At 39.3% G+C, this 12,699-nt stretch overlaps 1 protein-coding gene across 1 annotated transcript in view; it reads left to right on the top strand.

Moving 5' to 3' along the window:
• The window catches only part of LOC110956809 (venom phosphodiesterase 1), a 72,006-nt gene that overhangs the window by 23,587 nt on the left and 35,720 nt on the right, over window positions 1-12,699 (top strand). Inside the window, exons 10-12 of the mRNA XM_051955101.1 lie at window positions 2,144-2,209; window positions 2,324-2,396; window positions 11,985-12,093. Coding sequence (XP_051811061.1) covers window positions 2,144-2,209; window positions 2,324-2,396; window positions 11,985-12,093 — 248 coding nt within the window. The remainder of the gene's footprint in view (window positions 1-2,143; window positions 2,210-2,323; window positions 2,397-11,984; window positions 12,094-12,699) is intronic.

The raw sequence follows: 12,699 nt of genomic DNA, 5'->3' as shown, positions 1-12,699 counted from the left end.
GAAAGTTGTTTTTAACCAATTCCAAGAATTTTTAAAACGGGCCAACGTTGGTGAATTGTTTCAGTCAGGTTTTAAGCCTCTCCATAGCACTGAAACTGCTCTTTTAAAAGTTTTTCTTCAAAACCTTGATTTTGGTAATTGTGCCTTTTAGTTCTTCTGGACATAACAGTGGTGTTTGATACAGTGGATCACACGATTCTTCTGTCATGCTTTGAGCACTGTGTAGCATTAAAGGCACTGCATTGGACTGGTTCAAATCTTACCTTGCAGACAGATCCTTTTGTGTGCAGTTGGGGCAATTTTCCTCCTCAGTGGCCCCTCTGACCTCTGGGGTCCCCCAGGTGTCAGTTCTGGGCTGTCTGCTGTTCTCCCTTTAACAAGCATGATATTCCTTTTCACTGCCTCGCTGACAATATGCAGGTGTACTTGCCATTAAAGGTTCCTTCTAAGGAATCTTGTCATGCTATGTTTAATTGCATGAGGGATATAAAAACATGGATGGACTTAAATTTCTTAAGACTAAATGAAAACAAAACTGAGATGGTCCTGTTCAGTCCTCCTGACCTGGTCTAGGTCCGTGGCAGCTCCCTTGGCCCACTAGCACCTTATATACAATCACAGGCTGAGAATCTTGGTGTTATCTTTTTAAAGTGGCATTTCAGTAGAAAAGCAGATCGGCTCAGTGGTCAAGGGTAGCATCTTTCAGCTTCGGCTTCTAGCCAAAGTCAAACCCTATCTAAGAAGGGCTGATATAGAAAAAGTTATCCATGCTTTTATTACATCGCGCTTGGACTATTGTAACTCCCTGTGTGTTGGGATTGGCCAGTGGGAACTCGACCGTCTGCAGTTTGTTCAGAATGCACCAGCCCGTCTCCTAACTGGGACAAAGAAATGCGAGCACATAGTGCCGGTGCTTTCCTTACTTCACTGGCTTACGGTCCGGTGCAGGATTGATTTTAAGATTCTTTTATTTGTTTTTAAGTCTTTGAATGGACTGGCCCCAGAATATTTATATGACCTTGTTGAGGTGCATCAATCTTCCAGAGCCCTTAGGTCAGCTGACCAGACGGTCCTGGACGTTCCTTGAGCCCTCATGAAAACCAGAGGAGATCAAGCCTTTGCAGCTGTGGCTCCCACGCTGTGGAACACATTGCCCCTCTCTGTGCGGTCTGCAAATAGCCTCCCCATTTTTAAAACACGTCTTGTTCACCCTGGCTTTTGGCTGAGCAGAGCTACCTTTAATGGATCTTTTACTTGTTTTATTTTACTGTCTTATTGTTTTGCTTTTATTGTTTTCACATTGTTGATGATTTATTTTACTTTTCTGTAAAGCACTTTGGCTGACCTTTTTCTAAATAAATCTGACATTGACGTTCTGTGCAGTTAGACACGATTAAATGCCATAAATCACTGAGAAAGGAGGAAAAAAATACCTAACGTGTCCAACATTTTATCTCGTGCTCTCAGGTGTTGCTTGACATACTTGAAATATTTTACTACTTACATTTTTTATTTTTTTAATACAAAGCCTGCAGTTCAGTGCAAGCGTCTCTAAATTTCTTGATTTTTACAGAATCTGTTTTTGTGTGAATTTTTATGAGACATATACTTTACTACTTGTATTTTCAATTTGTCTTTGTATTTTCTTGTCTTTGCTGGCTATACACAGCCTAAAATTCAGCTGATATGTCCCTTATATTCTTGAGTGTTACAAAGTCTGTTTTCTTGCAAATGCTTAATCTTTTTGGGCAAATTTTGACATGAAACCTGTACTTTATGACTTGTATTTTTGGTTTTCATATTTCTCCTCTTTGCTCTGTCTATACACTGCCTGCAGTTCAGCCTAAATGATCCTGATTTTCTTGATTTTTACAAAATCTGTTTTCTTGCATTATTTTTTACAACAGACATGTAGATTTTTGAGCTTTTATGTGGTAAACTTCAGTGATGAAACAGAATATTACCGATCAGCAGGACTGACAGAAAGTCCAAAATGGAACATTTCTTTCTTTTTTTTTTTACAGGGAAATGGTATATTTTTTGCAATTTGAAAAAACAAAAAACACAAACATGCCTTTTAACCCCGCTGTCAGGTGAATTTAGAATTAAACGTGTCTAATACAAAAATGCTTGTTTGTTTTAGCCAAGTGCCATTTGAGGAACGAGTCTTCACTGTTCTGAAGTGGCTGCAGCTGCCTGATAATGAAAGGTTGGTTGTTCTTGGATTTATATCAAAAAGCTCATCATGTTGAAATCAGGATTCAATCAATCAAAAAAGTTTTTGTTAGTTGGATTTAAGTAAAAAAAGGACTTTCCCCTCCAGACCAGATTTCTACACGATGTATCTGGAGGAACCGGATAAATCTGGACATAGTTATGGTCCAGACGGTGGAGGGGTAAGTTCACCAGAGAAAGAAGCAAAGGAAACATCCTGTTTCTTTTTTTCTGTTCTGTTCTATGACTCTTCTATGAATCTGTGTTTTCTTTTTGCCTCTCTATTCCATCTTCAACTTATTTGCTTTAGTCAGATCTTCATATTCACTTCCTCTGAATACCACTCTTGTTCATCATATTGGATGCACAGCATGAAACAATTGTAGATCCAGATCCTGTACACTACTGGTCAAAAGCTTTGAGACATTTTCTCATTCAAATAAATAAGAACGTGTCTCAAAACTTTTGACCAGTACTGTAGCCATTGGCACAAGTGATCACAGATAAGGCTTTTAATGTCACGATTAGAAAAGTCTGAAGTCCAATATTGGGCTTATCGGTGACTCTTTATTAATCTTAATGGTATTGCTATTTAAATCATTTAAATCACATCAGCAAAGACGAGACTCTTTATGATCCTTAATGAACAGTCTGGACAGTTGTGCAGTGACCTTTGGAAGTTTGCCATTACATAAAGCGCGGAAAGACACGTACGCACATTCTTTCCTTCTCTTTGGCAGTAAACGGATTAACTTTGGGTTGCGGACAAAACAGGACATTTGCCACCCTTTATCTGGGCAACACTGATGGAAATTTTTCATCACTTTCTGACATTTGATAGCTCGAGAAAATAAAAAAAAGGCCTTAGATGCAGCCCTGGTGTGATTTTACTTCATAAGCATTCAGTCATTTCAAGGGTAGTTTTATATTCAAGCTTTTATCTTGGTCATTATAAGGGCTTAACTTCACATGCTAGATGTTTTTCTTTCTTTTTTAAAAAAAAAAACAGGCAAGGCAATCCAGCTCTTCCATCCTTTGATATACCTTTTTTGTATTAGAATCAGAATCAGAATCAGAATTTGTTTCATTGACAAGTAGGTTTTTACACTTACAAGGAATTTTCTCTGGTGCTCTGTATTATATCAACAAAAAAATCTATTAAAATTAGTGGTGGGAGGTGCACTTTTCATCTATTCAATGAAATTAAATAAAAATTTATTTTATTTTTATAGTGCCAATTACAGGTCAAATTGTCTCAAGATGCTTTACAGAACCCATATGCCTGAACCCCCAGAGCAAGCCCTAAAGCGACAGTGGCAAGAAAAACACCCTTTTTACAGGGAAGAGACCTTGAGCAGAACCCGGCTCTTTATGTGGGGGGACCCATCTGTTGAGCGGGACAGAAGAGATAGAGATGTAGAGAGGTAGAGGGATGTAGAGGTAGAGAGGCGGTGGGGGAGGCATGGAAGAAGATGAGGTTGGAGAACAAGGAACATATAACACAGAGTTCAATACATGCATGGTAAGATAGATGATACATACAAAGTACAAGCTAACATTGAAATTGATTCATAAGTTTACTGTTATGGTGTAAGGCCCTGGCATTAAATATATTACATATATAGCTGGTCGTAAAATTCAAACAATATGTAGATGAAAATATCAAGTATAGTGAGGATGATGCAGAGTAGACTGGTGGAAATGGGCAGCTGGAAGCAGTGGGTTGGAGGAACTTCAGCAGCAGCATCCAACAGTGGACATGATGGAGACTAGGCCAGTTGGTGGGACAACAACCAGAGATCTGAAGCATCCAGCTCTGGGACCAGGGACACTTGGAGAAAGGACATAGGTAGAAACAGAATGAATGCAATGCAATAATGGTATATACACACGTGGACAAAATTGTTGGTACCCCTCAGTTAAAGAAGGAAAAACCCACAATTCTCACTGAAATCACTTGAAACTCACAAAAGTAACAATAAATAAAAATTTATTGAAAATTAAATAATCAAAATCAGTCATCACTTTTGAATTGTTGATTAACATAATTATTTAAAAAAAAACAAACTAATGAAATAGGGCTGGACAAAAATGATGGTACCCATAACTTAATATTTTGTTGCACAACCTTTTGAGGCAATCACTGCAATTAAACGATTTCTGTATTTGTCAATGAGCGTTCTGCAGCTGTCAACAGGTATTTTGTCCCACTCCTCATGAGCAAACAGCTCCAGTTGTCTCAGGTTTGATGGGTGTCTTCTCCAAATGGCATGTTTCAGCTCCTTCCACATATGTTCAATGGGATTCAGATCTGGGCTCATAGAAGGCCACTTTAGAATAGTCCAACGCTTTTCTCTCAGCCATTCTTGGGTGTTTTTGGCTGTGTGTTTTGGATCGTTGTCCTGTTGGAAGACCCATGACCTGCGACTGAGACCAAGCTTTCTGACACTAGGCAGCACATTTCTCTCCAGAATGCCTTGATAGTCTTCAGATTTCATCGTACCTTGCACACTTTCAAGACACCCTGTGCCAGATGCAGCAAAGCAGCCCCAAAACATTACTGAGCCTCCTCCATGTTTCACCGTAGGGACAGTGTTCTTTTCTTCGTATGCTTGGTTTTTGAGTCTATGAACATAGAGTTGATGTGCCTTACCAAAAAGCTCCAGTTTGGTCTCATCTGTCCAAAGGACATTCTCCCAGAAGCTTTGTGGCTTGTCAACATGCATTTTTGCAAATTCCACTCTGGCTTTTTTATGAGTTTTTTTCAGCAGTGGTGTCCTCCTTGGTCGTCTCCCATGAAGTCCACTTTGGCTCAAACGACGACGAATGGTGCGATCTGACACTGATGTACCTTGGCCTTGGAGTTCACCTTTAATTTCTTTGGAGGTTGCTCTGGGCTCTTTGGATACAATTCCAACGATCCGTCTCTTCAATTTGTCATCAATTTTCCTCTTGCGGCCACGTCCAGGGAGGTTGGCTACTGTCCCGTGGGTCTTGAACTTCTGAATAATATGAGCCACTGTTGTCACAGGAACTTCAAGCTGTTTAGAGATGGTCTTATAGCCTTTACCTTTAAGATGTTTGTCTATCATTTTTTTTCGGATGTCCTGGGACAATTCTCTCCTTCGCTTTCTGTTGTCCATGTTCAGTGTGGTACACACCTTTTCACCAAACAGCAGGGTGACTACTTGTCTCCCTTTAAATAGGCAGACTGACTGATTATGAGTTTGGAAACACCTGTGATGTCAATTAAATGACACACCTGAGTTAATCATGTCACTCTGGTCAAATAGTTTTCAATCTTTTATAGAGGTACCATCATTTTTGTCCAGGCCTGTTTCATTAGTTTGTTTTTTTTAAATAATTATGTTAATCAACAATTCAAAAGTAATGGCTGTTTTTGATTATTTAATTTTCAATAAATTTTTATTTATTGTTACTTTTGTGAGTTTCAAGTGATTTCAGTGAGAATTGTGGGTTTTTCCTTCTTTAACTGAGGGGTACCAACAATTTTGTCCACGTGTGTAACAAGTTCTGGATAGAGCAAACATTTTATTTAAGGCATTTTCTTTAAATAAATGTAGAATTAAGAGGCTGGGTTTCCAGTTGTGATAATTAGTGTGGATTTTTTTTTTTTTTTGGCTTTATGGCATTTTCTTGAAATAAGACATGTAGAATAAAGAGGGTGGGATTATGTATGAAGTGACAGTCACCCTGCATTCATTGTTGATAACTTATTCCTGTGTCAGAATCTTCACAATTTGCCCTAAATGTTTGGTTTACTTTTGAACATGCATTCCCCCCCACACACATCTGTAGGTGGAAGTTAAACACTCATTTTTGCTTCTTTAAACGGTCACCTATTGTTTAAATGCATGTGTATGCAGTTAAACCTGATTCATGAATGGTACGACAGATGAGGATTTTGTGGATCATCTGAATACTGAAAATCCAAGAATTTTCTTAGTTTTTTTTTTTTTTTAACCATTTCTGGCTGTGTTCATGTTAGGCAGGTGGGGTTTGTGAACCCAAAAGCAGACACTCGGAGGCAGGCAGAAAATTAAACCAGATTTAATGTGTGAACTCAAAAACAACTCCACACGGGAGGCACAGAAATAAACAGAACGGGGGCTCTAAAACTAAACAGGAACAAGAACTAAAACAGGCCGTGATACAGGCTCAAACTAAAAGCCAACAGAAAAACTCACAAACTAAAGTCCAGGGATCGGGAGCTGAGGCAAGGGCAGAGTTCCAGGGCAAGACGGGGCAGACAGGGAAATCCAGAACAGGAGGGCTAGTCATGGCAGAGCAAACCAGACCAGTGTATTCCAAGCAGTAGTCTCTCATGCAGATGTGTCTCAGGTAATGACCCCACGCTGAGTGGTGGGGAGAGCCAGGCTTTAAGCGTTGCTGATTACTGATTAGGAACAGCTGTGCTCCTCTGCAGTCGCCCCAATCAGCCCCAGCTGACAGCCAGCCAGGAGCGCAACACAGGAGAGGGAGGGGCCATGACAGTTCAGTGCTGTCATTTCCTAAAGATAACATGCCTTTCCAACCTGCCTTGAAGGTTTTGCTTTCACAGAGTTTATCAAAAATGAAGCAGAAAAACAGGATCCAGATGTTTCAAAAGCTGCATGCATGAATCTGTTGATCCTTGCATACAGAGATGACCTTTTAGTCTAAGTCTTACTCTGCATAAACTTTATGAACAAGATTGTGAAGGTACCAACGGTTTAACTTAGGAACTGTTTCAGGCATTACATTTTCAGGAGTTGCTGAAAGCTGGAAATGAACTTGTCAGAGATTCTTCTTGACACGATGATGCCAATCCAGTCTATATTCCTGGAATCACAGGGTAGTTTCGAGCCTGTCAAACTTCGGCTTCACCCACAAACAGCACCCAGCACTTTTTAGGAAGGTTAGAAATAGTAAATGGACAGGGAGTTCTATACTTACCCAGAGGCATTTTGACATCCAGTACGTTTATATGCAGTCAATATTCGGGCTAAGGTCAATATTCCGGTTTCTGAAACATTTGGAATAACCCGTTTACATGGATAAACAGACAGAATTACTCCTGTTTACATGGTCAGCGTAATCAATTGGGATATTCCCATCCAAACCGGGATGCGCAGACAACGGCATGACACAAATTGCGGTCGGTATCTCAATACTTTCTGCCGTCAGTGAAAGACATTATATTCATGTCTTTCACAATGCTAATAAAGTAGTCCGTTTCCTCCTCACTCGAAAAGTGTGGCACTGTGCTGCCGCATGTGGGTTTCACCGTGTCTGTTTACCTCTCCTTGTGTATTTCCAGTGGGTCGCGTGCCAGACGCGGCATACAAATTCTCAAAAGACCAAGATTCCTTTCGGTTGAAACATGCGCAGAACGCAAATTACTGTTCCTTTCGATGGGGATATTCCGATGCGCGTTTATATGACGAGATATTCGGGTTAGAAAAGGAGTAACCCAGGGGTCTTATTCGGGTTTTTAAAAACCCGAATATGAGCATATTCGGGTTTTTGCGGGTGTTTACATGGCCGGACGCAACCGGGTTATTGCTAATATTCCGGTTAAGAAAGGGTTTTTGACTGCATATAAACGTACTCATCCACAAACCCAGTAGTTTCATTGTCCCATATCGGAAACTTGGCTTGCGGTCCAGATCACAAGATAAAATACAAAACATACAGTAAATGTACATACAATTTGTAAAACAAATGTCTAAATTTCTGCAAATTTGGAGCAGGAAACATATTAGTTTTTGACCTAAGGTTTTGGGGAAGAGTGCCAGACTCAAAGTGAGGGGGTTGGTCCATGCAGTCTCGGCCGGACGAAGAATCTGTGGGTCAAAAACAGCTACCAAGGGGTTTTGTGGGACATTTCACCTGACCTGCTACTTCACAATACAGCTGAGGCAGTTTTGGTCCCTGATGTTCAATAATTGATTTGTAAAACAAAGACACAGCTGCCCAAAATAAACTACTGAAACTGCAAAATCTTATGTAGAAACTCATACATGGGTGCCATAGAAAGTGTTGGAAAGCCTAAAGGCCATGTCAAATAACCAAGTGGATGTGGACATGGTTGTGCAACTTTGCATTTCTACAGTATACAGTAACTAGTTGCAGATTGAACTGTAGCATCATCATCATTCCTGAAGTGTGTTGAGCACAGGGGGTGAACATGAACAAATAAAAGCATAAAAGCACTAAAGCTTTTTCAATAATTAGCTGTAAAGGTGTGGATGATGGAGAATCTTCTTCAAAACAGGATTTGTTTGAGGTACCATTTGTTTTCCTGGCACATGATCAGTCGCTTGCAGTGTGGACATTCTGCACAGAACTGAAATAAAGCAAGCCTGCAGCAGATAGACTTGGGTGGATGATGAAATTTGCATGTGTATTTTTCAGCCCCTTGCAGATGAGCTGCAACCAGAAACTGGCCTTGACATATGAGTGACTCTGTAGGGGTCCACATGTGTTTTGAAATCCCGCCACAGTATCTCTTTCAGGCTAAGACAGGACTCGACTGCACTACTGCAAAAGAAAGATTTTCTTTCTATGAAGTCATTCTGCAGTAGACTTACTTTACACTGTATAAAGCAGATTTACTTTATACAGTGTTTAGGGCTGATGTCATACTGAATCACCCTATTTCTGCACAGCTTCAGCTGACAGTCTCAATTACCTCATTTTACAACCTATGCTTGAATGTTAAGGAGAAAAATACAAGGGTTCGTTTGTTATTACTTAGAATTTACTATATTTGGTCATTTCTGTGTCTTTGATGAAGATCAAACTACAATTTAGCCCTCTAAGCACAATTTAAAGGCATGCTATATTTAAGACCAATGGCAGAAATTGCAGCATTTATCACAAAACAATAGGAGAAATTGTCAGATTTTCAATTTTTCGACTGTCACCACTTAATCAGAACCTTTAACCAAGTCTAAAGTTAAAACTGTGTGATTTCATCATATCTGAAATAAACTGCATTCAATTGATTATAGAAAAACTAAACATTCTGTGCTCCTTGGTGCAACTAAGATGGTGTATGACTGAGACTGAACTGGAATGAGCAGAATACATCTATATCTGTATCTACAATGGTATGAAAAAGTTTGGGCACCCCTGATAATTTTCAAGATTTTCTTTTATAAATCACTGGTTGTTCGGATCAGCAATTTCAGTTAAATATATCATATAGCGGACGAACACAGTGATATTTGAGAAGTGAAATGAAGTTTATAGGATTTACAGAAAATGTGCAATAATTATTTAAATAAAAGTAGGCAGGTGCATAAATTTAGGCACCCTTGTTGTTTTATTGATTTGAATACCTTTAGCACTAATTATTGGAACATAAAATTTGTTTGGTAAGCTCATTGACCCTTGACCTGCATACACAGGTGAAGCCAATCATGAGAAAGGGCATTTAAGGTGGCCAATTGCAAGTTGTTCTCCTCTTTGCATCTTATCTGAAGAGTGGCAACATGGGAGCCTCAAAACAACTGTCAAATGACCTGAAAGCAAAGATTGTTCAACATCATGAATTAGGGGAAAGATACAAAAAGCTAGCTCAGAGATTTCAGTTGTCAGTTTCCACCGTGAGGAACATAGCGAGGAAATGGAAGACCACAGGCACAGTTCTAGTTAAGGCCCGGAGTGACAGGCAGAGAAAAACTCAGATAAGCAGCGGCGAAGGATGGTGAGAACAGTTAAACTCAACCCACAGACCAGCTCCAAAGACCTACAACATGATCTTGCTGCAGATGGTGTCACTGTGCATTGTTCAACTATTCAGCGCACTTTGCACAAGGGGATGCTGTATGTTAGAGTAATGCGGAAGAAGCATTTTCTGCGCACATGCCACAAACAGTCGCTTGAGGTATGCTAAAGCACATTTGGACAAGCCAGCTTCATTTTGGAATAAGGTGCTGTGGACTGATGAAACTAAAATTGAGTTATTTGGACATAACAAGGGGTCGTATACATGGCAGATGATTAACACAGCATTCCAAGACAAACTCTTGCTACCCACAGTAAAATTTGGTGGTGGTTCCATCATGCTGTGGGGCTTTGTGGCCACTGCAGGTACTGGCAATCTTGTTAAAGTTGAAGGTTGCATGGATTCCAGTCAGTTTCAGCAGATTCTTGCCAACAATGTTCAAGAACCAGTGCCAAAGTTGACGTTGTGCCGGGGCTGGATACTTCAACAAGACAACGACCCTAAACACTGCTCAAATTCTACTTAGGCATTCATGCAGAAGAACAAGTACAACGTTCTGGAATGGCCATCTCAGTTCCCAGACCCCAATATTATTGAAAATCCGTGGTGTGATTTAAAGCAGGCTGTCTGTGCTTGGAAACCATCAAACCTGACTACACTGGAGATGTTTTGTAAAGAAGAATGGTCAAAAATACCTTCAACCAGAATCCAGACCCTCATTGGAAGCTATAGTGTTTAGAGGGTGTTGTTTCTGTAAAAGTTCTCATATCTCATATTAAATAATTATTGTACACGTTCTGTAAATCCTATAAACTTCATTTCACTTCTCAAATATCACTGTGTTTGTCTGCTATATGATATATTTAACTGAAATTGCTGATCCGAACAACCAGTGATTTGTAAAGAAAAATCTTGAAAATTATCAGGGGTGCCCAAACTTTTTCATACCACTGTATATCTACATTTATACCTAGCTATCACATTACCGTTTAAAAGTTAGGGGTCACGCAGAAACGTTCTCATTTTTGAAAGAAAGCAGTTTTTTTTTCAATGAAGACAACATTAAATTAATCAGAAATACAGTCCAGACATTGTCAATGTGGCAAATGACTATTCTAGCATGAAACAGCTGATTTTTAATGGAATATCTACGTATTTTTTAAAAAATGCCATAAATAGTTTTTGCTCTTATCAGAATATGTTAAAAGCAAAAAATCCCACACTCATTATCACAACTGGAATACCATTAGTGACTTTGCCGTGGCCAGCAGTCACATGACAAAAATTAATTGAGTTTTTTTATGGAACTGCAGGCAATGTTTACACAGAGCAGATAGAAAATAGATAGGGATTACACAAATAAATCCCAAATGTAAAATATCTGTAGTATGTGGGGTCACCATTTTCCCGCTATGAACAACACTTATGAGCACTTGAATAAATGTTGTACATGTTGATTCCATTTTTTTTAATTAAGAAAAAATAATCAAGAAAAGTCAACTTTCGTCTTTACTTTTTAAGGTCTTCTGGCATTCCAACTCTGTTTATACAGCACAGGAGACAATTTTCCTGGTTCTTCCTCCTCCTAGTCATGGTCGAGTTGTTTCCATAGAGGTGCAGGACTTTGTATTCCAGAGAAAAACAAGCCCACAGGGAGTAAAAATATGTGACAAGCGGAAAACAGCCAGAATGCAATGTAAGCACACAGAAACTTCTATAAATATAGTCAGTGAAACAGAGAATCAAAGCTGTTTCATATATGGCAGCTGTTTCCATGTCAACACTCCATCTGATGATCAGTAGACCATATCAGTATTTGATTTGGATCCTGTTTCAACCTCACCTCATTAAACAACACTTGAGCTTCCTTTGTATGTGGTTTCAGTGTAATCCAGTACTCACAGCAGTACAATATGGTATCCTTTACAAGCAAGTAATGCTTTGAGGTGTTCTTATTGACTGGCAACGTATCCGATCAGAGCTTTCTGGGGAAACCTTCTCTGGTGCTAAATTTTTGTATTTGTGTTTGTTCCAGCTCATAGCAGGGCTCCAGGGAGTGGATAGGATTGTACGTCAGCTGATGAACGGCCTCAAGCAGATCGGACTGCACCGCTGCGTCAACATCCTGATAGTGGCTGATCACGGTAACAGTACAGCAACATGCCGTCACTCAACATTACAGCTCTGTTGAGTGACGACATGTCTAAAAATTTCTTCTTAGCTGGGTGCAGCTTTCAGCTTCATGCCCTGAATATTTTGTGAGTTGTATAATGATTCCAGTGAAGGCGACACTGGTCTTCTTTTCTATAGTCTATTATTAACACAAAATCATCAAATTGTCGTGAAGGTCATGAACTTCCAATATCCTGCTAAGACCTGGCGTCCATCTTTTTTTTTCATTAAGAGCATGTTGTTAATAATAATAATAACAACAATAACAATGTACAAAGTATATAAAAGTAAGTATAATAAACATAATATTCAGATATTAGATATTATCCATTTATTATATTCATTGGTTACTTCTTATCCCCAATGCATTCTGATTACACACCAAGTCATTTAATGTGTTATCACAATGTCATTATTGTGCCTTTTCATGAAGATCAGGATGATTTTCCTGAGAAAGTTTTCTAATCAGTCTGTCTTCAACTGTGCACAAGCAGCTGGTGATTTACTTCAATTTATGATCTTCCAGAAATTTATTCCAGGTCTTAAATATTGTGACGCCATTGGCAAGCAATCTGAAA

This window comes from Acanthochromis polyacanthus, chromosome 11 (assembly GCF_021347895.1).
Source record: "Acanthochromis polyacanthus isolate Apoly-LR-REF ecotype Palm Island chromosome 11, KAUST_Apoly_ChrSc, whole genome shotgun sequence".
NCBI classification, from domain to species: Eukaryota; Metazoa; Chordata; class Actinopteri; family Pomacentridae; genus Acanthochromis; species Acanthochromis polyacanthus.
The sequence above is the reverse complement of the archived record's forward strand: the minus strand, read 5'-3'. Positions and strand labels throughout refer to the sequence as shown.